Genomic DNA, 24,368 nt, shown 5'->3' with positions numbered 1-24,368 from the left:
AAGACGTAGGCCATGTGTAGAGACCCCCAGACGCATGTCCCTTAAAAAGAACCTTCTTGGTCAAAATGTTTTTCACATAGAAACAAAGAGGGTGGAACTCAAAGAAAACATTATTGTCCTTTGCAAAACGCTGGACAGATAATAGAGAAGAAGAGAGACCAGGGACATGCAAAACATCATGTAACTTAAAAGACATAGAATCAGTGGCTAACGAAGTAGAACCAACATTAACAATAGGCAAACCTGTACCATTTCCGACTCGCAGAGTCTCCGGGCCATCATAACTTGTCGCAGAAGTCATCAAAGAAGAATCAGGCGTTGCATGATTTGTAGCACCAGTGTCAGGGAACCACTGATGAGGACCGTTGGAATCACCATTATCACCAGAGACGGCCACATTAGCCTGAAAACCCGGAGCCCTTGAATAACGCTGAAAACAGTTGGCTCCCGTGTGACAAAAACGGTTACAAATTTGACACGGATCATCATAGCGCCAAAAACAATTGGCTCCCGTGTGACCAAAACGGTCACAAATTTGACACGGATCATCATAACGTCAAACACAATTGGCTCCCGTGTGGCCGAAACCGTTACAAATTTGACACGGATCATCAACATCACGTCGTTGACCGGACCACTTCTGATATGATGTATCTTGGTTTGATGTCATCGGCTACTGCTACGAAGTGAGGAACATGGATGTTGGAAAAGAAAACTCTGGCTAACTGATACCATCTGAGAATATAATTGTGTTGTATTCAATTATAATGTCTGAGAGTACAGGGAGCGAATATATAGAGATACTAGATAGAATCCTAGTCTAACACGAATAATATAGTTCTAGTCTAATATGGATAATAGAGTCCTAATAGTCGTAGACCCCCTTCCACTTGTCACAACATTTTATTTATCGTGTAATTTATAAAATGTCAAATCATGCTTTTAGCAAAAAAAAAAAAAAAAAGTGTTAACTATTCTACCTTCTTTCCTTATTTAGTGGGTCTTTTAATTACTTAGTAACATCAAGAAAAAGTGATGCTAGACAGGTGAAAAATATAGCTAAAGAAGCATTTTTCAAAATAATTTTAGTAGAAAAATATAATATTTTTATTAGATTTAAAGATATAATGAATTGATTCCAATTGACCACATTTGAAAGAAAAATACTTGAAGACGGAAAGAAAGAGAAAAGAAAAACAAAATGGAAATTGGGTAGAGCTATGGAACTTTCTAGCCGGGAAATTTGATGTATATAAAAATATATGGAAAATCACAAATTTCCTCGGAAAAGGGTATATTATTTGAACTTTGGAGTATATGCTTGCTTAGGTTATTCTCAGTCTAACAAATAAATCCCTTTCAAGATGACGTGAAAGGTAATATAATTTTTTTTTTGTTAGTTTATGTGACTTGCATTTTTTTTTTGTTAGTTTATGTGACTTGTAAATTTGTTATAATAGCAAGTTTTGTAATTAATTTTTATTTCCTATATTATTTGTAATTGTTATTTTATTATTATATTTATTATATATTATATAAAATATAAGTGGACCATTTTTTAGGGTGAGTTAGTATTGCATAGATAAAATAATAAAAGTTTACAAATTTGATAGATTGAAATAGGGATCTATTTTTGAAAGTGAGATAGTATTGTAGGGAGTCGAGGATAAGAATAGTCGTCGTGGGAATTGACTCTTTATATTTTAATAGGTTGAAAAAGTATATATGAACTGATACTATTAAAAATTTGAAAAAAAATTGTAAAAAAAAATAAAACTTTCCCCAAAGAATCAAGAATAAGAATAGCCCTAGTGAGAATTGACTCTTTATATTTTAATAGGTTGAAGAAGTATATATGAACTGATACTATTAAAAATTTGAAAAAAAATAAAACTTTCCCCAAAGAGTCAAGGATAAGAATAGCCCTAGTGAGAATTGATTCTTTATATTTTAATAGGTTGAAAAGGTATATATGAACTGATACTATTAAAAATTTAAAAAAAAAATTGTAAAAAGAAAATAAAGTTTTCCCCAAGGGCCAAGGCTGAGAAATTTCACGCGCGCCGGAACACAAAATTATGGAAGATGGAGAGAAGCAAGAGCCGAGCAATCTAGCAATGTCAGCCGCCGCTGAACCGCCCACCGACCGGCCGGTTCGCGTCTATGCCGACGGAATATACGACCTCTTCCACTTTGGCCATGCCCGATCTCTCGAACAAGCCAAGAAACTGTAAATTTAACTTTATTTATGTTCTTCGTTTCTTTTTTTTTTTTTTTTTTTTTTTTTTTTTGGTGTTGCTATTTCCGAGCTGTTGGAATTCCAATTCAGTCGTTTAAGTGGGGAGTCTTAAAAAGGTCCGACCGATTTTGTGTGTTTTCTACAGTTTTGTTTTAGCTTTAGGGATTATCGAGAAGGAATTTGAGTATGAGTATTAGCTGTTTGTTCATTTTCCCCTGTTAACTTTTGGAGGCTTTTATGTGAATTTTGAGTTCTTCGTCTGTACAAAAAATTCTATCTTGAAACTGAGCTTCAAACAGTAATATTCTTTTTACTGCAGAGGTTTTGTTTTTCCTACTTAAAATATTCTTTTGCTACCCTTCTGGGAATTGAAGGGCTTTTGTTCCACCTCTGAACTGTAATGATTCACTGTCAATGATGGAAACCTTTGATCACACATTGCTTTTCTTGGCCTTGGTTTCATAAGCATTGGATATGAGAATGATTTCATTAAGTTTCTTTATAGGTTCCACTCCTATTAGGCTATTAACCAGGTGCTATACTGATATTTGTCAATGAGGAATCAATAAAATTCTTAGTTTGCATGATCTGCATTTAATCTTGAGGTGTGATGTAACAAGTGAATTTCTGAGTAATGGCCTTGGATAACCTGATTACCAGCAAGTTTCCAGTTATTTGAACTCTCTAACTTTGCATTTTATTTTGTAAAAACTATTACTTGCCTCAAAGCAAAGGCTTTTTTTTTTTGTTTGAATTTTTTATGCTTCTGAACAGAAGTTCCGTTTAACCTTATGATATTAAATGCATAAAATGCAGGTTTCCAAACACATATCTTCTTGTTGGATGTTGCAATGATGAAGTCACTAACAAATTCAAGGGCAAGACTGTTATGACCGATAAGGAGCGATATGAATCTCTTCGTCACTGCAAGTTGGTTCTATGACAATATATGCATTTAATGAAAACTTCAAGCTTTGTGTTCTGTTTTACCGAAAAATAGAAGTTAAAGATTTTCCCGATAATGTTTTACCTAAGTAATTTACTTCAAATTTACCAGAGTATATGTAAGCTCTATAAATGTTTTTTTTTTATAAAGGTAATGCTCAGGTCCTAAATCGAATACTTCAAAATTTTGTTGGGAAGAAATAGTATGATCTGTAGTCTACTACCTGCTGTTTTCTTTGGTTTAGGTTGTTCCCACCCATTGCCCTCCCCCCGTCCCAAAAGTTGAGTTTTTTGGTCTTTATTTGTTTCTAAGATGGTGTCCCTCCTATCCCCAATTGTTTATTTATTTAAATTTTTTCATTGGTAACTTTTCTTGTTTTCTGCAGGTGGGTTGATGAAGTTATTCCAGATGCACCTTGGGTGGTCACTCCCGAATTCCTTGAGAAACATCAGATTGATTATGTGGCTCATGATTCTCTTCCGTAAGGCTAACCAGCTCCAAACCTTCAGCGTTTGTGCTTGTCTAGTTTCCTTTGTTCACACAAGGAGCTAATTCTAAAATTGTACTATACATATTATTTCTCACTTAAGTTGAATGTGCAACATTATGTGTGTTACTAGATCCAAGGACTTCTCCATCTGTCAAGATATGGTTATTTGTAGATCATCTATGCAAGAAATTGATTCATATATAGTAACAATAATGCTTGTTATTGGAATGAGTTCTTTTAGGAGAACATAGATGACACCTTTATCTCATGCATTGTTGCACTTTTCTGTTTTGCTGATTTATCTAAAGTATGTCGGCTTTTCTCCCATGTTTACATGCCAGTTATGCTGATGCAAGCGGGGCTGGAAACGATGTTTATGAGTTTGTAAGTTCAAGATTACGTTCAGCATTCTACCTTTGCGGAGAGTAAAAGCTCTTCTAAGTGATGTTACTTTAACATCATTTTTTTCTCTAACTAAGTTGTACCACTTCCTGTACCTTTTCAACGAGTATATTTTGGTTTGTTTGCCTTTCTGTTACGATATGGCATTTTGCTTCACTCCTTTGGTTATAAGAACATTATTTAAACAAGCTTAACGTATAGCTGCTGTGAGGGTTCTTTGTTTTTTGTTTTTTGTTTTTTTTTTTGTTTTTTTTAACAAGGATGTTTCTTAATACAGGTCAAGGCCGTTGGAAAATTCAAGGAGACAAAACGGACTGATGGAATATCCACATCAGATATAATAATGAGGATTATAAAAGATTACAATGAGTATGTGATGCGTAATTTGGACAGAGGATATTCAAGAAAAGATCTCGGTTTGAGTTATGTGAAGGTAGTATTCTTATCCACGATACCTGCTGCTCTTCGAGTATATAAGACTTAAATTATCTTCTTATTGTCGACTATTGTTTTTCCCTTTAGGAGAAAAGGTTAAGAGTAAACAGGGGTTTGAAGACGTTGCAAGAGAGAGTAAAGAAGCAACAAGAGAGAGTGGAAGAGAAGGTATGCAATATGTTCCCTTTCATAGTTTGAGCTTAAATTCTCACCATAGGTCACAAGTAGATGGTTCGGGGGATATTTTGGCGAGCCAAAATAGGCCAAAGGAAACTTGTGTTGATTTTAACCTGGCAAATTTAACTGTGTTATATTTGGTAGGTAAATGTGTTTCGCCTCGCTATCAAATTTTAACAATTTATGTTAAAACTTCATTATTTAAAAGAAAGAAAACTTAAGTTCAAAAATTAATGTCAAATATGTTAATTTCTATATAATCCATTATTGACCCACTTTCTCTCCAATCTAGCTGTCCCACCCTTAGAGGTGCTACATTTCAGCGAGGGGGTTAGTTACTGTGGATACACGGGGTTATACCAAAAAAAAAAAAACTTATTGACCCACTTTCAACCCGTCTTTATCTACTAAAAGTAGGTTAAAGTGCAAACTGTTCAAACTAATTGGCAGTAGAACAGTAACCAGCTTGGTTGGCGTGAGTAGCCGTGCACTCTCATCCCTTAAGAGAGGTTGGGAGTTCGAAACCCCTCCCGTATGGAAAAACCAATCTAGCCACTTGGCCAACACTTTGCCCCTTAATTGGGCCGGCCCGGTGCGAATGGGGATTAATCTGAGTATGGTACGGGCTTAAAGATGCCTCCTACAGTTAGGGCCTGCTCAGGACACCTCATGGCCTGACCAAAAAATTGGCAGTAGAACAGTGAACAGTTTGGATGTGTTGAGATGTAAACCATCCAAATTGATGTCTCTATGTAACTAAAGGCTATAGACCAGAGTTCAAAGAAATATAGAAGAAAAAAAAAAAGAGAATAGAATTTGATTTCTTTGTATTAGTATTATTACTTCTCTCGTGTTTTGAAATTGCAAGTTCTGTTCGAGGCACATTCTCTGTAATAGCATCAATCTTTACTTGTTCCTTCCTTGACAACTAATTAACATAAAATGGGTGTTTTTTTTTTCTTGGTTGCAGATACAAACTGTGGCAAAAACAGCTCGGATGCGTCGTAATTTGTGGGTTGAGAATGCCGACCGATTAGTTGCTGGATTTCTCGAAATGTTTGAAGAAGGTTGCCACAAAATGGTTAGCACTCTCTATCTCTGTGTTTGACAGGGAAAGAAATCGACACATAACCAGATACTCCCAACTGAGAACCGTCATATATAAATCGATAGATTCTGGGTTTTTTCATGTGATGAATGTTCATATATGGAGTTGACTACAACTGAACACTGCATATATTTTGGGTCTTTTCCAGGGCACCGCCATCAGGGACCGAATCCAAGAACAGATAAGCACTACGAATATAAAAGAACTGTTATATGATAATGAAGACGATGATGACTATTATGAGTACGAGTATTACTATGGTGATAGCAGCGAAGAAGATGAAGATGAATACGAATATGGCAAGGGTGAAAAGCGGCCTTCCTTGGCCTGGGTGAGTTGATACGTGGAACCGGTTATGTTTACATGAAACAGCAAATGTTTGGCCTATGGTGAGACTATGATGTGTTTTATGTCAAGTTTCAAACTAGTTTTAGTGTGCCACTTTCACGTATAGGTGTGCTGTTTGTATGTAAATTTGTATCTATCGTGTGATGACACAACTATTTAAGTACTTTCATAGCGTGAAATGCAAATGTCACTCGTGATGACAATGAAGTAATTCGTTTGATTTTTTTTTTTTTTTTTACTATAAAGTATGAACATGAATATCACATATGACACAAAAAAATATATTCAATGTTTCGTCAAGACCAAAGTTTAAGACTTGCTTTGCCAAGTTAAGAGCATTTTCAAAAATGGATTTTTTTTTTTTTTTGAACTTTTTTTCTCTATATGGATGAGAGAAAATGTGACATGATGGATATGAGAGAAAATATTTAGTTTTTATTTTTTCTCTATACGTGAGGGAAACTCGCGTGCTCAATGGATGTATTAGAGTGGTTGCCATTTTATTTTTTTTAATTTACCTTATTTATTTTATACTTAAAAATTCGGTTGATGGTATTTATTTAAGAGAGTAATAGCACAAGATTCTAAGCAACTTGGGCTTTCAAGTTACAACCACTATTGTGATTTGTATCTGCGAAATCAGACGTTATGCCATGAACCGTGTTCACCATTCATGGTGAACACGGTTCTAACGGTGTTAGTACACCGTTATCTTCTTTTTTTTTTTTTTTTTTTAATTAATTGCGTGACTTTTCTTCTTTATTTTCACATTTTGCGATTTCACTTTAATTTGAGGTGAACAAAGATTTCGGACATTCATAAATTATGAATTCATGCTTGCACATTCACTTTGGAACCATGCCTACACATTCCCGTCCGAAATCACGGACATTCATAAATTATGAATCCATGGCTGCACATTCACTTTGGAACCATGCCTACACATTCACTTTGGAACCATGAGATTATGAATTTTCTGTTATGAGATTATGAATTTTCAGTTATGAGATTATGAATTTTCTGTTATGCGATTATGAATTTTCCGTTATGAGATTATGAATTTTCATTACATTCATAATTTCGGACATTCATAAATTATGAATTCATGTCTGCACATTCACTTTGGAACCATGCCTACATATTCCCGTCCGAAATCACGGACATTCATAAATTATGAATCCATGCCTGCACATTCACTTTGGAACCATGCCTACACATTCACTTTGGAACCATGAGATTATGAATTTTCTGTTATAAGATTATGAATTTTCTGTTATGAGATTATGAATTTTCAGTTGTGAGATTATGAATTTTCTGTTATGCGATTATGAATTTTCTGTTATGAGATTCATAAAATTCATAATCTCATAACAGAAAATTCATAATTTGATCAAACGTGCGCCGTTAACTCCACATCCGCGAAATTTTTTTTTTGACCTAAAAACGACGTCGTTTTGCCTTGTGTTCACCATTCTCGGTGAACACGATTCCATGGCATAATTTGCGCTGCGGAATATGTTGGACTTGTATAATACGTAATATTCTATCAACAATAACATAAATTTAGGGGTGGTCACGGGGCAAAATGGGGAGGGGTAGTATATTCTTTGTTCTCGATTTCCTGTCCTTGTGAACAATTTTTGAGAAATTGAACCTCATCCTTCGTCCCTTCAAAAAAAAATTTAGAATAAGTAACCCCATCCCAATCCTTAGCCAAGCTAGTACAATTCTCATTAAAAAAGAATCAAATAATAAGTTTTCAATCTTAAAATACTTTAAAAAAAAAAATACTCTATCAGACTAGGATGTAGAAAATTCTCTTGGAGTTGAGAATTCAATCTTTTGAAAGAATTGAAAACGATAGTCTCCTATCTTATCTCAAGAAACGAAATAGATGCAACTCTTTGTTTCGATACCACGAACTTTAATGCTTGGAATAACTACCAACCCTCCATAAAATATTTTATTAGAACGGTATGTAACCGTTTCCAAATTTACACTTTGGAATTTGGAGTACACTTCTTGATTGGAAATAAAGGTTCCAAAGAACTCTTTAAACATTTTCTTGTCTTTCCAAAGAATGTATACTTTGAAGTTATACACAATTTTGCCTTACACTAAAACTTAAGCGTCACTTTAGAATCTTAGATCAAGACTTGCTCTGATCAACCGTGACGTAAACCTCCGCCGCCACTTCCACGTCGGACTCAATCACAACTCGGTTGTCCGACGTGCTTCTCAGCGCGTGTTTGGGAAACGAGTTTCCACTCGAACTAAAACTGTACTGAACGTGGTTAACAAAATTAGGGAAGAGAAGAACCGGGCTAAGATCGATGGTCCATTTCGTTCCGTTTCCTTGAACGCTCCCTCGACCAACGGTGGATCTGAGCTTCATCCCTCGTACGTTGTTTCTATCCACGACGACGTCATCAATCGCCGTGAACGCCTTGTTTTTCTGGTCCAATTTCACGATGTCGATCCCCTTGCCGGAGCCGGAAAACATGTTGTCGACGATGTTGACGCCGCCGATGATCCCGTTCACGGATTTTAGTACGACGGAGGCGTCGCCGAGGAAAAAGGTGTTGGAGATGTGGAATTGGACGGGATCCTCGGCGACGATTCCGGTGTAATCCATGTAAGAATTCACGATCCTCGTCTGAGTTTTGCCGGGGAGTTTTACGTAGATTCCGGTGCCGCCGAACCCGGTGGCTTTGTTGTAGCAATGCACGCCGGAGAGGAGGTTAGCTTGGCCGGAAATCATGACCCCGATTTGGGCCGAGAAGATCACCACGTCCGTGAGGGCGTTATCGTTCCCCATTAAATTTATGGCCGTGCCGGAGAAACTCCGCTCGCCGGGATCGCCGCCGGCGGTGATGTGCTGGCCGAGGAAGGTGTTTCTGATGTAGGTTTCGTGGCCGCTTTTGACCAAAATGCCATTTGTGGTGAAATGGGTAATGTAACAATTATCGATGCTGATTCTTAGTGAGTTCTCTACATGAATCCCTCCTCCCCTGAAATTAGAGTTCAACAATAGGTCTCTGAAGGTTATAAACTCAAAACTATACGCCGGACCGCCGCCGGAGGCCGCCGTTAAATCGATGATATATTTGTCCCCCGGGAAAATGTCCGACGCCTTTAATGTTCCACCATGAATCTGTTGCACCAAATCAAATCCTTTAGATTACTACAATTTTTAAAAACAAAATGGGCAAACAAAAATTCGGACCAATCCTAAGCTCTGATCTAAAAAGGAGTAGATAAATCGCCAGTCACTCTATCAGTCTTAGATTTCCACCACATTTGACTCACAAAATGTCTTCATCACCTCTAAATACTTAGGGGCCAGTACATGTTCATTCGTGCCTTTCCATTTCTTCATTTGAAGAAGCTTGTTTATTAATTTTCTAAAATCTTTAAGAAAAGTGTAGAATGGGGATGGAATAGGAATATGAATTTGAAGGAATAAATTTAGTACATAAGGTTTCCTTTTTTTTTTTTCAACCTCTCTAATTTTCTATTTCTTCAAAAAATGTTTCATTTTTTCACTTTGGTAAACAACTCATTAATGTCTCCTTATAACCCCAGGTTCCAAAAGAAATTAAACGGTCTGCGGTCCCACACCCCAAGTTCCCAATGAAAAATGAGAAGGTCCACTCAACTGACCAACAAGTTAGATTTTTGTTCATGTCACGTATGGAGTCCTTTCATTTTGAAAGATTACTCCTTCACTATCACTGTATGAGATTTGATTCTTAATTTCTTATAATAAATTTTACTCCTACTATCAATTGAGCTGCACATGCAGACTAGCTGAGCAGGGCATAACTGACCGTCCGTATTTAATATTATAGACTGTGAAAGTAGGACTAAATTTAAAAGCTATTAAATAAAAGAAAAGCTATATTAATTAATGCAATTAAATTGTGGGAAGATGAGTAGTTGGCCTTTCATTTTCAGGACATGGCTACTTAGCCTACCAAATAAACTGAGATTCTGTTACACCAACGTTTTCTTTTACGCACGGCAACATTATTATTCTAAGTATGGTTGGTCTCACCATGAGATTGCCGCGGCCGGCCACCGGAAACTGCAGCGGCCGGGAAATGACGTAAGTCCCACCTTCAAGATCAACTCGTGCGCCGCCGAGATTCTGAATGCCGGAAAACAAGAACCCATCACTGGGGCCATTAAGAGCGTCTGTAATCGCATTCATCACCGCCTCAGTACTATCCTCTTTTCCGGTCGGATCTGCACCGTACGATGTCACCTGATACACACTTGGTTGAGAAGATCCAACGACCTACATTATTCACATCACACCATTATATTAATCCCACACAACAAATTGTTACTTTCAACTAAAAATTTAAAATTTATTATTTATATATATTATGCAAGATATATATATACTTACAGATGGAGTTGGAGCTTGTGTAGGTCTTGGCAATGGAGAATCTGGGCTGGTAGAAGGAGGGATGGGGCCTGTTTGGACAAGAGAATCACGAAAATTCTGAATTTTTCTAATCTGATCATGGTGATCTTGTCCATGAACATGGAACATGAAGAAGAAACTGCATAAAACTATGGCAAACCCCAGAGCCAAACGCAGTCTTAGTGTTCCCATTTCAGCTCTCTCAAGAAGTTAAACTATATATCTGGGAATATAATGACAAAGTTGTTCTCTGGGGAAAAGCAAATTAAAGCTAAGCAACCTTAAATGAGTTATCGTGGAAGCCCAGGAGATAGTTATGGCGATGGAGAGAGAAGGGAAGAAAATGACAGATTGGTTTTAATAAGAGAATTGAATGGGATCATCATCATATATAGCCATAAGATTGCGCCGTGCCTCCAACACGTACTCTCACGGTGGGTTGTTCATTAACGCTACGTTACTTTGTTTTATGAACAAACACATAATATACATACATACATCTAGTAAACGTAATAAAAACTAATAATGTTAGGGTTATAAAAGAAAATCAAGGTTAGCGTCCCTTCTATATAATAAGAACTAATTTCACTTTTGGTCCCACGACTTTAGAGGTTCTATCATTTTTGGTGCACAACTTTAAATTTTTTCAATTTTGGTGTCTAACTTTGTTATTTTTATCAATTTTGGTCTTTTCGACCAAATTGACTGCGAAATATTGCTGGATTTTACATTTTAGGGGCAAAATCGTCATCCCAAGGAAAGATATTCAATATCCAAACAAAAGAAAAATCATGTTAAGAGAAATATAAGAGTTTGGCAATCGTCGATGCTATAAATCTCATAGATCTGTGTCTAGTTTCTGTCCGTCTTCCCAATTATTCTCATCGATCAAACACTTATAGATATGATTTTAGAGTGATTTTGTTTAGATATTGAAGATGTTTCCTTGGGATGACGATTTTACCCCTAAAAATATAAAATCCGGCAATATTTCATCGTCAATTTGGTTGAAAGGACCAAAATTGATAAAAACAACAAAGTTAGGCACCAAAATTGAAAACTTTTAAAGTTGTGCACCAAAAGTGATAGATCCTCTAAAGTCGTGGGACCAAAAGTGAAATTAATTCATATAATAAAGTCATAAAACTTTGACCAATCAGATTATGGTATTTTTTTCTGTCTAGTAAAAGTGACGCTGTTTTAGAAACTAGTATGTCACCCGTGTATAATTCTTCCAAAAGGCTGAACTCCAACCCTAAGGGCCCCCCACACCCCGGCCCGACAGAGCATTTGGTTATAGTATAATTAAGAAATATAAAATGATTAACATATAGTGACTAAAAGTAAAATAACTTGATGGAATTCAAAATACAATAATCTTGGGATAACGTTTGTCCTTGACTTTTGTTGATTGTCATAATGTATGACAACACCATTGTGAATGAAGTTATCTTCCTCATTGACTTACAAAGAGGATTCTTCAAATAGGGTTGTGAATAATATTGTATAGAATTAGTTTAGGGAGGATTCTTCAAATAGGGTTGTGAATAATATTGTATAGGATTAGTTAGGTGCATACCACGTTGGTATATTAAGATTTGAAGAATAAATTCTCACTTAATCGCTTAACATAAATAAACCCCAGAGATGACCTTAAAAAAAATCATCCAAAACGGCGTCACTTTTGCTAGGCTGAAAAATACCATAATCTGATTGGCCAAAGTTCTATTACTTTATTATATAGAAGGATTATTATTATGAGATGAAGGAGATTCGCAACAATATTGCTACTCCATTATGGGATGCTAGATCATGATTATGCTAATAATTTTTATTTCAAAATGTTAAATTTTAATATGTAAATAAACTAATTTAAATTTTATGAAGATGTCCTTTTTTATCTTTTTACATTTATTAGCTTATCAAAAAGCTAATTTTACCAAACACTTTCAAGCATAACAGCTAGCTTAACAACTCTTCAATTTTTAGCTCCTAACTTATAGCTTTTCAGCTTTCAGCTACCTTTTCAACTAGGTTTGCCAAACATAGTCTATATGCATCGCACGGGTGACATACTAGTTATATTAATTACTGGTACCTTAGGCTCTGTTTGGCATAACTTATTTTAAGCTACTAATAAGCTATAGACTTTGTTTGGTAAACCTAGCTGAAAATGTAGCTGAAAGCTTAAAATGAGCTGAAAGCTGAAAAGCTAGGAGCTAGGAGCTGAAAACTGAAGAGCTGTTATGCTTGAAAGTGTTTGGTAAAATTAACTTTTTGATAAGTTGATAAATGTAAAATGACAAAAAAAGACATCTTCATAACATTTAAATTAGTTTGTTTACATATTAAAATTTGACATTTTGTCTTCAAAATAAATTAACTTATTGGAGGCGGCGTTGACTCTGTGTGCTTCATTTGGTTGAGAAAGTAAGTATGTGTGAACAGATATTACAATATAATAGAGTCAGTAGCATTCAAAAAAAAAAGTTGATAAGTTGTTTTTATCAAAAACCCTCATTAATGAATATATTGATACACTAACTGAATCACACATTATGGCAAAATAAAACTAATTAACTTATTTTAAATTAATCGACATGTTGAGCGGTACTCCGGAAGCCACACTAATCATTTTCTTAGATTATAGGTGGTTGATGAAGGTGATATATTCGAATTCAAATATATCATGTCCTGTAATTAAAATTTTAAGGAATATAAATTACTATTAAATTGCACTTTGGACATTTGTTAGGTAACTTCGAATAGTATACTAGTATAGGCAAATAAGTGTGAGTTGCAAATTATATATACTTTTTATGGGGACTTTATGACAAATAAACTGGGTATATCATGTTATTATATTGTCGTGTTTGTTTTCAATTGTTGTAATTTATGACCGAAAAGAAAAGAAAACCCAAGAGTACGTAACCAACTTCTTGCTTACTAATTTAGAATGAAGACAAGTTTGAAAGTGTAAAAGGAATGTTTTATATAGTTAGGAAGACAAACAATGATACCTTAGCTTTGAATTTACACATACATACAATTGAGTTAAAGTTCCTTTAGAATTGATGGTTAAGTTTAAGACATTGATTGCAAATAATCCTTAGTGTAGCGGTGAAGGTAATATTCTATCATCTAAAACTTATTAAAATGTCAAATACATATGAACAACCTAGCTCTCGTGTAAAAAGTAAAGACAGATTTAGACCGTTTTCTAAAGTTCATCAATGGTGTGATTTTAGTATTTATAAAATTGGTTGTTCTCTTTTTCTTTTATTTTTTAGCAATCATCCACCGTTGATCTACCGTACCCATATAGATGAATCAGACAATTTCTTACTTTTTACATGGAAGCTTGTCCTTACCTGAACCCTCCATTAAGAACTAGACTATTGTGAGAATCTACGGATTATTTCCATCTATCCATATAGGATGATCAAAGGTTACAAATTAAGAAAAAACAATCATTGGCATTTTCGTTATTATTATGGTACGTACACTATGAAATGCTTGATAATACAGTCACGAATAATTAACAATGCACTTGATATCTATAATAGATTAATAGTGTACTCAAGTGCATGCGTTATTAGTTATCTTTGAATGCACTATCAATAGTTTTCCAATGCACGGCAATGATTACAAAAATGTCACAATATTTTTTTTTTCAATAATTTTCAGCACTACTTGATAATCATAGATAAATGGATGAGATTAATCCACATACATATTATCATGGGGAGCCTAATTCTCATTTAAACCTAATATATATTTGAAAACATTATATGTTTGTGTGTGTATAGACACCGCACATGAATTGTTTTGCAGTTAGCAAACCATTTTGATAATTTGATTAGTAGATAATCACATCACTTTCATTTTATTACATCATTTTCTATTGTGATTGTACCAAGAATATCACATAGCCTGAACTAAATAAGATTATGGCATCTTTGGTAAAATAGTTAGTTTATCAGTGAATTTTGACTTGTTTGATCACTGTTAGCTGTTTGACTTGATTAAATAACCAATATGAGTGTTTGATTAATTAACTTTTTGCAACAAACACTAAAATTTAAGAAGTTGCTCAAAATAATTTTTTCTATTAGCTTTTTGAGAAAGTCATTTGTATGTAATCAACTATCCGCTAACATTAATTTATCAAACATCTTTCTACAATCAGCTAATGTTATCAATTAGTCAAACTCACTAACTCAATATAATCAACTAAGAGCTATTTACCAAACACTCCTATATAAAATAGCATTACTCACAATAATAACATTATACTATTTGAAGTAAATCCATACTTAACGTTTATTTATTTATTTATTTATTCTCGAGAATGTGTTATCTTTTTTTTTTTCTTTTTTGGGACGAGGAGGAGAAGGTATGTACTATGTAAATCTTACTCAATAAATATAAGAATCATAATTCACGCCTCAACTCACTTTGTCACATCTTTCGAGACAAGAATTTGCTATTTTACGAGACTTTGTCATAAGAGTGTATGAAAACGTGATGGACATAGAGTGTATGTATAAAGTGATTGAATGGAAGCAGACAATACCACACAATTTACATGTAGGTTTGGCAATGGGTATCGTTGTCAGCTACTGTATAAATAATACTCGTAATAATAATAATAATAATAATAATAATAATAATAATAATAATAATAAACACGTCAGTTCACATTTTAATGATGCCATTGCACTGCTTTAACTGCTTATTAATGTATAGTTGAATTATTGTACATTTTTACAACCTTTTTAAATAATCTTTTTGATTTAGGTACACAGCAAACCAGTTTTTAATGATGCCTGCGTACGTGTAATAATAAATAAGGGTAGTATTAAGTTATCAACGTGTCCTCAACACGTTCAACACTTTATCATACAAGCTTGTTTAATACTTTTTTCTTCCAAATTTTTTTTCTATTTTTTAAAAAATTTTATTGTTGTCTTTATCTACCATTATTTTTAAAATTTTCTTTTTCTATTAGAAAATGACAAAAGAAATAGAAAGCATAGTTATCAATATCTATTTCCTATATTGTGTTTTAAATTTAAAAATATAAAGTTATTTAAAATATACTCCGTAATTGTTTTTCTTTTTAATTTTAATTTGCATATGCTAATCGTAAGTGATAATAATATCAAGTGGTACAGTCTGTTTGCTTGTTGGATTAGGCAAGTTATACTTTTAAATTTTATTTTGAATATTCAAATTTAGAATGCTAATTTTTTAGTTTTAATTCATATAATAGTAATAACATTTATGGGTATCAAATGTTCGGTTATATGAGAGGTTCTATGGGAAGATAAACAGGGTGCAAGGGTCCATCGTCCCAACGTGGGTATGCCAACTGGCGCTGGGGTCTTAAGCTGAGATGTATATGGGTTTATCCCTCCTGTCTTTACAAAAAAAAAAAATGTTCGGTTACGTGTAATATTCACTCGTATTTGAGTAGTGTTAAAATTTAAATATTCACTTGTATTCGAGTAGTGTTAAAATTTAAATAGGATCTGACGGCTATGTATTCCTCTGTGGTGGTACTGCTATTTTATGGAGGTTTGTTAAGTAGACTATGGTTGTCACTTCTACAAACCACTCAAAGATTATTGTATTATATGAAACCACATGCGCGAGTGTGTGTATGGTTAAGATCATTGATACAACATATCCATAGCTTGTGTGGCATATCAAGTGGACCGATTGCCTCACTGTCCTTCATATATGAGGACAATGCACCTTGTGTTGCACAAATGAACACTGGGTACATCAAAGGAAGCTTGATGAAACATATTGCACCCAAATATATTTCTACCCATATGAGCTCTAGAAGAGTGGCGAAGTTAACATACAAAAAGTCCACTCTAGTGACAATCTGGTAGATTTATGCACTGAGTCAAACGGGGCGGCTTGGACCAACCTGTCACTGGTCCGCTTATTTTTTTGGACCGGGCAATTATATTATATTTTGAATCGGGCTTGGCCCTGTCTGAAAAATGAAAATTAAAGTTCGATCCAGTCTATAGCTCGAAAAATAAAAAAATAGAAAAACTATTAAAAAATATATCAATTCATTTAATTTATGTTTTTTGTTTTCTAAATTAGCTTTACAAATTTACATATTTATTTTTAACTATTTAATTTAAGAATTATTACAAAAATTGAAGAAATCAATATAAATTATGAATGTTGCATCGTTGCACTATATACATGTTTTTTTTTTTTTTTTTTTGGAAACTCACTATATAAATTTTAATGTTGTATAAATACTTACATATGTTACTCAAATGCTAATGTTGCATTACTACATTATATAAATAATAGATTATCAGAGTAATATAGAGTTAGAGACGAGAGTCCTTATAAGCGTTAATTACAGTAAATTAATAATAAAAAAGAGTGAATGTTACTATATATGTTAATTAATGAAGTAAAATATTACCAGTACAATATAAGTGTTTAACACATTGTTAATTGTGCTTAATGTATATTATTATTATTATTATTATTATTATTATTATTATTATTATTATTATTATTATTATTATTATTATTTATATTTGAAAAATTGTAGGAACCAACAGGCCGGATCGGTTGATGGACCAAAACTTAAAGTCCGGCTCTGTCCATAGTATAAAATAGACTAGCCCTAGTCCGTTCATTATAGCAAATAAATCAGATCGGGCCGGGCATGAACTAAACTTCAAGTTAACCTGTTTGTTTGACACCTCTACCTGAAGGCGAGAAGTAGTTGTACTCTTTTTCTTTTGATTATGTTTTAATACTTGTTAATTAAAGGTTTTTTAATGTGACAACTAGTGTGACACATGGATACGTATACATCATGTCCTCTTTTCCTCAACTAGTTTTTTTCATAGGATTTTTGTAATGAAATTTTAATGAGGCATGAGTATGATGTAATACTGTTCAAAGGGGAGTGTTATGATCGAATAATATACGTAGACATTACTAAAGACTTCTGAATTCTGATCCTGGTGAAACTTACTCCAATAGTAGTCTTATTAGTTTACCAAAACTCTATGTACTTTGTATATATTGATACTAAAATAATAAGATGATTTATCGTTGATTGAATCTCTCTCTCTCTCTCTCTTCTGTTTTACTTCTCTTTTCTGTTTTACTTTATACACATTGATACTGGAATAATAAGATGATTTATCATTGATTGAATCTCTCTCTTTCTTTCTGTAAATCATCATTGATTGAATCTCTCTCTTTCTTTCTGTTTTACTGTTTACTTTTTTTTTTTTTTTAGTACTATTGACTCTAATACATTATACTTTCTCAATCTGTTGAAGCACAAAGAATTAATACCGCCTCCACTGGCTCGATCTCATGACCTCCCATATGGAAGAGTCACTACATGTCATCTCGCTCTTTCTCTCTTTACGTTTTACTTTATACATACATTATTACTGTTCTCGATACAGAACGACGTTACCATTCATCGATAGGGATGGCAATTTCAATTCGCCTCGCGGATATCCACCCCCGCATGGTTCGGATTTTTTTAATTTTTTTTTTTTGGTGATAGTGGGTGGTGGGTCGGATTGGATTCGGATTCTATGTACAAAACTCGACTAGAACCCCACCCGACCTACCATATGTAGTTATTTATAAAAGTTTCTATAATTTTGTGTAACTTTTTACTATTTTTATATTTAAACTACTAAGTTTATTTTTAAAAATTAACAATTTAATTATTTCTATTATTTTATGTTTTAGTATAACTAATGAGTTTTATTATTTTATTATGTGTAAATGTGTAAATAACTTAAATATTATTTTTTGCAAAAAAAAAATAAGATAATAAGTGGTGGGTAACCGGGCACGCGCACCAGATGAGAGTCAGAGAGTGGGGGTGAGTTTTGAAAAACTCCAGCCGATGCGGGTTGGGTTGGGGGTGGCGGTGGCGGTGGGTGGAGAAAATATAAAGTGAGTGGGGTGATGTATGTAGCCCTCCCCGACCCATTGTCATCCCTATTCATCGGGGAAATTCACGATTCACAACAATATATATATATATATATATATATATATATATATATATATATATATATATATATATATATATATATATATATATATATATATATATATATATATATATATATAGATTAAACCTAAAATTGTCCCTACGGTTAAATGATTTTTTTTTTTTGAAATGTGAAATTAATCAAAAAATTATCAATATATTTTTTCTCTTCTAATTTGCAGATACAACTGCTATATCTGCATATCGGTAAGTTTAGAGTTTCGGAATAGACTAGTATTAGAAAGGTTTATTGGAAAAGTTCAATAATATGTTGAGATGGCCGAGTTGGTCTAAGGCGCCAGATTAAGGTTCTGGTCCGAAAGGGCGTGGGTTCAAATCCCACTCTCAACATTTTTCAAAATTTTTAACCTTTACTTCGCCGCAATAATCATGCAATTTCTGGAAAGCTGTAACAAGAAGTTGAGGTGGCCGAGTTGGTCTAAGGCGCCAGATTAAGGTTCTGGTCCGAAAGGGCGTGGGTTCAAATCCCACTCTCAACACTTTTCAAAATTTTTAACCTTTACTTCGCCGCAATAATCATGCAGTTTCTGGAAAGCTGTAACAAGAAGTTGAGATGGCCGAGTTGGTCTAAGGCGCCAGATTAAGGTTCTGGTCCGAAAGGGCGTGGGTTCAAATCCCACTCTCAACATTCCGCAAAATTTTTAACCTTTACTCCGCCGTAATAGTCTTGCAATTTCTGGGTTATGGGCCTGAGCAAGTTAGGTTAAGATTCTTATTATTAGGTATATGTCATATTTAATAAAACATTGATAAAATACAAAAACTCTGAATTAAAGAAATTGTAAAAACACAAGCTTTTTTTTTTTTTTTTGGATGGTGAGTTGGGTCAATTTTTATTGAATGATCCGACTTAATTCAATTCATTTTTTTTAGTGAATAATTCAATTAATGTTTTAATTGTAGAGTGATAAATGTAACTACTCTAAACTTTAAAAAAAAATATTTTTAATTTTTAAATCACTAAAATAAAATAGAATCCATAAAGATAAAGTAAGTAAACACAACAACAAGCTAGAGCACTAGAATAATTAAAGAAGATAGAAAATTCCATAAAATGTAATTTTCTCTACTATTAAAGTGCTCTATGGCGGCTCTCCTTTGCCAAAAATGAGAAAAAGATCTATTTATATGAGCATTCCAGGGTTTCGGCGCACGAGCCACACACGGGCGTGCCACTGCCCGTGCAGGTGCACCGGTAAGGCATGGGCACGGAGTGCACCGGTAAGGCATGGGCACGGAGTGCCCCTGCGGAAGACAAGGCGTGCATGCCCTCGTGTTATGCACGGGTGCTCCACAACCTGTGTGTGGTCTTGTCTTCACGAGTTCACGTAACGTCCTTCCTGGCTCTAGTCCTTTGCATGTTTTCATCCGACTTTGCTTCCATGCCCCTTTTTAATGCATTTTTTGTTCTAAAATGATCAACTTTTGCCGCCTTTTTCATTTTCCTTCCTCCAAAATGTATTTGGGTCATTTTGAGTAGGAATGGCAACGGGGCGGGGCGGGGACGGGTCCCGTTCCCGAAATCCCGACCCTGTCCCCATCCCCGCGTGGGAAATTAAAAATAGTCCCCATCCCCTATCAATATTTAGTCAAAATCTTAAATTAGTGTAATTTTTAATTTTAAAAACTAAAAATATAATTTTTAATTATAATAATTATTCTGGGATGGGGCGGGGCGGGGAGGGATATCCCGTCTCCATCCCCGACGGGAAATCACTTATATTCCTCGTCATTATTCCTGTTTCCCAAAAATTTTCTATATCCCCGTCCCCGTCGAGGCGGAGATCAGAGATCCCCGTCGAGGACGGGGCAAATTACAATCCCTAATTCTGAGCATGAAACACTCTTTTTAGTTCAGAAAACCAAATAAACATTCCAAAATAGGTCCAAATGGGCTTATTGATGTTGTCGAATAATTTATAATGAGTTAATACTCAAAATCGTCCTCGACTATAGTGGTTTTTCTCAATTTCGTCCTAAACGACTTTGGTGACCTAATATCGTCCTAGACTTTTGTGTTTCGCTCAATTTAGTCCCAAATTTTTGTGTTTTTGCTCAATTTAGTCCCTCATTTGTTATTCTGTCAATTTGGTGTTAAATAAATAGACAATTCAGTAATTTTAATATTGGCATCTCTTTACTCATAGACATGTGAACTGCGAAATTCCTTTTTATTTTACGAATTACTCCAGAATTACTCCTAAAACTGCGAATATAAAATTTGATTTGCAGGTCCGGGAGTAAATCTGGGTGTAATTCGTACAAGAAAGAGGAATTTCGCACTTCACAAGTTGAAAGTAAAGAGAGATCAATATTGACATTACTGAATTGTCCCTTAATTTAACACCAATTTGACGGAATAACAAATGGAGGACTAAATTGAGCGAAACACAAAAGTCTGGAACGATATTAGGTCACCAAAGTCGTTTAGGACGAAATTGAGAAAAACCACTATAGTTGAGGACGATTTTAGGTATTAACTCAATTTATAATTAAAGAGTTATGCAATTAAATTTAATTACATAAAAATATTATTAAATAAAAAATTAAATTTAAATAGTTTCAATCTGTACAGTCATAAGTTATAAAATATACCCACAATTTTAAAAGATTGTGGTAATTTTTATTCTCTAGCCAAAGTGGAAACATATATAAGTGTCATTTCCTTCAAATTAGTAATTTTATCCAAAACTTGACACCCAAGTTGAGGTACTAAAAAACTTGTGAAACTATCTTAACCTTAATGTCATCTTATATCTCGATTTACTGAATAACAAAAATTACTATATCTTGCAAAGAAGATAATGTATTTTTTAAAATTTTAGTAGTGGAGGACCAAAACGGCCAATCATAAATAATTAAGAGAACAAAAATATATATTTTCAAAGAATTATTATTTATTACTAATGAAACATTGTTTCAGGAAACTAATTATTATATATTAACAAAATGTTGGATACAAATTAAACTGAACTGAGAATTAGCCGCCCTAGCTAAAGTATATAGAGCCACAACTTATTCGCTGATCTAGGAATAAAGTTAAACGACACACTATCAAAATGTCGTTACGCAGCCTATGCATGATCAATTTGGAGTGCCTGACTTCAACAACAAACAAACCATTTGGCAATCAGAATAAATAAATAATTAAGTTACACCAACCACAATCCATAGCCCAAGAGAGAGCTTCCTTAACCGCCATAGCCTCCACAAGGTGCGAATCATGTAAACAACGAACCATAGAGCTTCTTGCTGCCAAATAGCCACCACTCCCATCATGAACAACCGCGACAACATAACCATTTTCCTCACCAGAGTCAATTGCTGCATATATCAACATGAATATGTATTAAATCACCAGAATTATCTTCTACAGTAGAAGCTTGAATATTGTTATGGTGACTTTGCTCCACATGCATAATTAAATCACTCCAAGAAACTAAGCAAAGACACAGCCATACTTAGCCACAATAGATTGAGGATATAGTAGAATCCTCCACCCTTGCCTAGCCAGTAGTGCTTTGTTAAACTCATGCAGGCGTTTAAAACCAAGACCGCCAAACTGCTTAGGCACACTCATACGGGACCAAGATAGCCCATGTATACCCCTTTTGTTATTGGTAGTATTGTTCCACCAAAATTTATTCATACTCTTCTCGAGGCTGTCACAAAAAGTAATAGGGAAGTAATAAATACTCATAGCATATGTTGGAAGAGCCAGCGTAACACTTTTTTTAACAAAACCTCCTTTCCCGTTCGGGAAAGAATTTTCTTATTCCAGCCACCCAGATTTTGCTTCAGTTTAGTCTCTAAATAGCCCAAGACCTCCTTTTTATTCCTTCCTATTCCCATTGGTAGACCCACATATTTACCAATATCAAGTGCAGGGATCATACCAAAAACAGTAGCAACAAAGTTAGAGGTCACGACATCAACATTCCTACTAAAAATAATGCATGATTTAGTATAATTAATAGCTTGCCCTGACATGTGCTCATACTCCGTCAAACACTGACGAACCATCTGAGCCTCCTGAACAGTAGCTTTAAAGAAACTAAACTGTTATCGGCAAAAAACAAATGTGAAATCTCCAGGGCCCCCTAGCAACCGAGCAGGTCGTAATAGACTTAGTTTGGACCGCTTTAATTAGACAAAAGATACGAGAGACCCTCAACACAATAATGAATAAATAGAAAAGGAGAGGATCACCCTAACGTAAACCCTTTGACGGTATAATCGATTCAAAAAGATTCTCATTAATCAATACACGGTACTTGTAGAAACTAGAAACACACATCATGATAAGCTCAATCCACTCATTCGCAAAGCCCATAGGACACATGATTTCCCTCAAATAGTGACATTCCATTGGATTATACGTCTTGACCATATCTAACTTAAGCGCACAATCTCAGATGCTATAAGTACATTATCTATAATTAATCGGTCATGGATAGAGGCACTTTGCGTGTCAGGAATAATATTATCAAGCACTTCTTTTAGCTAGTTCGCTAACATCTTTGCTAGAATCTTATAAGTCACATTACATAGTGCAATCGGCCTAAGATCACCCATACATTCAGGCAAAGTTTTTTTGGGCACAAGACTACAAGAGTAATGTTTGAGTGAAAAGAAATTAATTTTTTTAAAGAAGAAATAAATTTCGTTATATAAAGTAATTTGTTATAAAATTTCGTTGTGAAAACACAAAATATTTAACAAAAGAATATACAAAATATTCATAACCTTGCTTGTATTCATAAAAGTTTTAAAAATCCCAACTTTTTAATAATTGGGTCGGTTTGTTAAGATCATAAGACCTGCACAATGCAAATAGTCAAATTATGATGTGAATCCGTATGGTGCATACAGATGCAAAAATGATGTCGTTTTGTATTAAAATGCGCGTCTTCTTTAAAAAAAAATCAGTTTCGATTTCCAGCAACAACATTATGTTGTTCATTTTTTAGTTCATTCATTCTGAATTTTTAGTTATGAAATTATGGATGTGTAGGTATGCAATTCTGGATTTATAGTTATGAAATTATGGATGTGTAATTATGCATGGTGTAGTTATGCAATTCTGGATTTTATAGTTATGGAGTTATGGATATATAGTTATGCAATTCTAGATGTATAGTTATGTAATTCTGGATGTATAGTTATGAAGTTATGGATATGTAGTTATGCAATTCTGGATTTATAGTTATGAAATTATGAATGTGTAGTTATGTAATTCTGAATGTATAGTTATGAAATTATGGATGTATAGTTATGCAATTCTGAATTATTATTTTTTTAAGTTAGACATCAAAACGACGTTATTTTTACATTCGTATGCACCATGCACGGTGCATACGGATGCACCACATAACGATTGCAATCAAATATTAATGTCTATGTCTTTAAAGAACGCAGAACCAAAAGCCCAAAATTATGATTATGTATTTTTTAATAATAAAAGTTTTTTTTAAACAAGTTTTTCAAAAAAAAAAAAAAAAAAAAGAAATTATGAGTTGGAGTTTTCTAAAAATAAAAAATAAAAAATTGATGAGTTGGAGCGTGGTCAGTGGTCACTCGTCGGCAATTTATATCTTACACCACGGCGCGCGTTGCACTGTGTGCCCAGATGCAAAACGACGTCATTTTAATTTTTTTTTTTTGAAATTTCCTGCCCCAGTGTATGGCAGTTA

The 24,368-nt window shown here is 34.1% G+C and overlaps 2 protein-coding genes and 3 non-coding genes across 5 annotated transcripts; 4 read left to right on the top strand and 1 right to left on the bottom strand.

The window, feature by feature from the left end:
- Nucleotides 1–2,019: 2,019 nt before the first annotated feature.
- On the top strand, nucleotides 2,020–6,367 carry LOC109157140 (choline-phosphate cytidylyltransferase 1-like). Its single transcript, XM_019305038.1, has 8 exons — nucleotides 2,020–2,230; nucleotides 3,056–3,169; nucleotides 3,571–3,666; nucleotides 4,017–4,059; nucleotides 4,355–4,510; nucleotides 4,600–4,680; nucleotides 5,660–5,770; nucleotides 5,946–6,367. The coding sequence occupies exons 1-8, from the start codon at nucleotides 2,079–2,081 to the stop codon at nucleotides 6,135–6,137; spliced, it is 945 nt and encodes a 314-aa protein (XP_019160583.1). The 5' UTR covers nucleotides 2,020–2,078; the 3' UTR covers nucleotides 6,138–6,367.
- A 1,715-nt stretch (nucleotides 6,368–8,082) lies between these two features.
- On the bottom strand, nucleotides 8,083–10,942 carry LOC109157139 (polygalacturonase QRT3). Its single transcript, XM_019305037.1, has 3 exons — nucleotides 10,560–10,942; nucleotides 10,203–10,445; nucleotides 8,083–9,299 (listed from the first exon to the last, which is right to left on the bottom strand). The coding sequence occupies exons 1-3, from the start codon at nucleotides 10,767–10,769 to the stop codon at nucleotides 8,295–8,297; spliced, it is 1,458 nt and encodes a 485-aa protein (XP_019160582.1). The 5' UTR covers nucleotides 10,770–10,942; the 3' UTR covers nucleotides 8,083–8,294.
- Nucleotides 10,943–18,924: 7,982 nt separating this feature from the next.
- On the top strand, nucleotides 18,925–19,005 carry TRNAL-AAG. The gene has a single exon. It is a non-coding gene; the product is annotated as a tRNA-Leu (tRNA).
- A 68-nt stretch (nucleotides 19,006–19,073) lies between these two features.
- TRNAL-AAG lies at nucleotides 19,074–19,154 on the top strand. Its single transcript has one exon. It is a non-coding gene; the product is annotated as a tRNA-Leu (tRNA).
- A 68-nt stretch (nucleotides 19,155–19,222) lies between these two features.
- Nucleotides 19,223–19,303, top strand: TRNAL-AAG. The gene has a single exon. It is a non-coding gene; the product is annotated as a tRNA-Leu (tRNA).
- The last annotated feature ends 5,065 nt before the right edge of the window (nucleotides 19,304–24,368 follow it).

This window comes from Ipomoea nil, unplaced genomic scaffold (genome assembly GCF_001879475.1).
Source record: "Ipomoea nil cultivar Tokyo-kokei standard unplaced genomic scaffold, Asagao_1.1 scaffold2761, whole genome shotgun sequence".
NCBI classification, from domain to species: domain Eukaryota; kingdom Viridiplantae; phylum Streptophyta; class Magnoliopsida; order Solanales; family Convolvulaceae; genus Ipomoea; species Ipomoea nil.
This window is presented reverse-complemented; position numbering and strand designations above follow the sequence as displayed.

Bases quoted from the DNA above. Each gene is read 5' to 3' on its own strand.
- LOC109157140 (XM_019305038.1), top strand. From the start codon at position 2,079: ATGGAAGATGGAGAGAAGCAAGAGCCGAGCAATCTAGCAATGTCAGCC. The intron at 3,667-4,016 runs GTAAGGCTAACC...TTTACATGCCAG, and splicing joins GTGGCTCATGATTCTCTTCC to TTATGCTGATGCAAGCGGGG. The intron at 4,060-4,354 runs GTAAGTTCAAGA...TTCTTAATACAG, and splicing joins GAAACGATGTTTATGAGTTT to GTCAAGGCCGTTGGAAAATT.
- LOC109157139 (XM_019305037.1), bottom strand. From the start codon at position 10,769: ATGGGAACACTAAGACTGCGTTTGGCTCTGGGGTTTGCCATAGTTTTA. The intron at 10,446-10,559 runs GTAAGTATATAT...TGAATAATGTAG, and splicing joins CACAAGCTCCAACTCCATCT to GTCGTTGGATCTTCTCAACC. The intron at 9,300-10,202 runs GTGAGACCAACC...TTGGTGCAACAG, and splicing joins CCGGCCGCGGCAATCTCATG to ATTCATGGTGGAACATTAAA.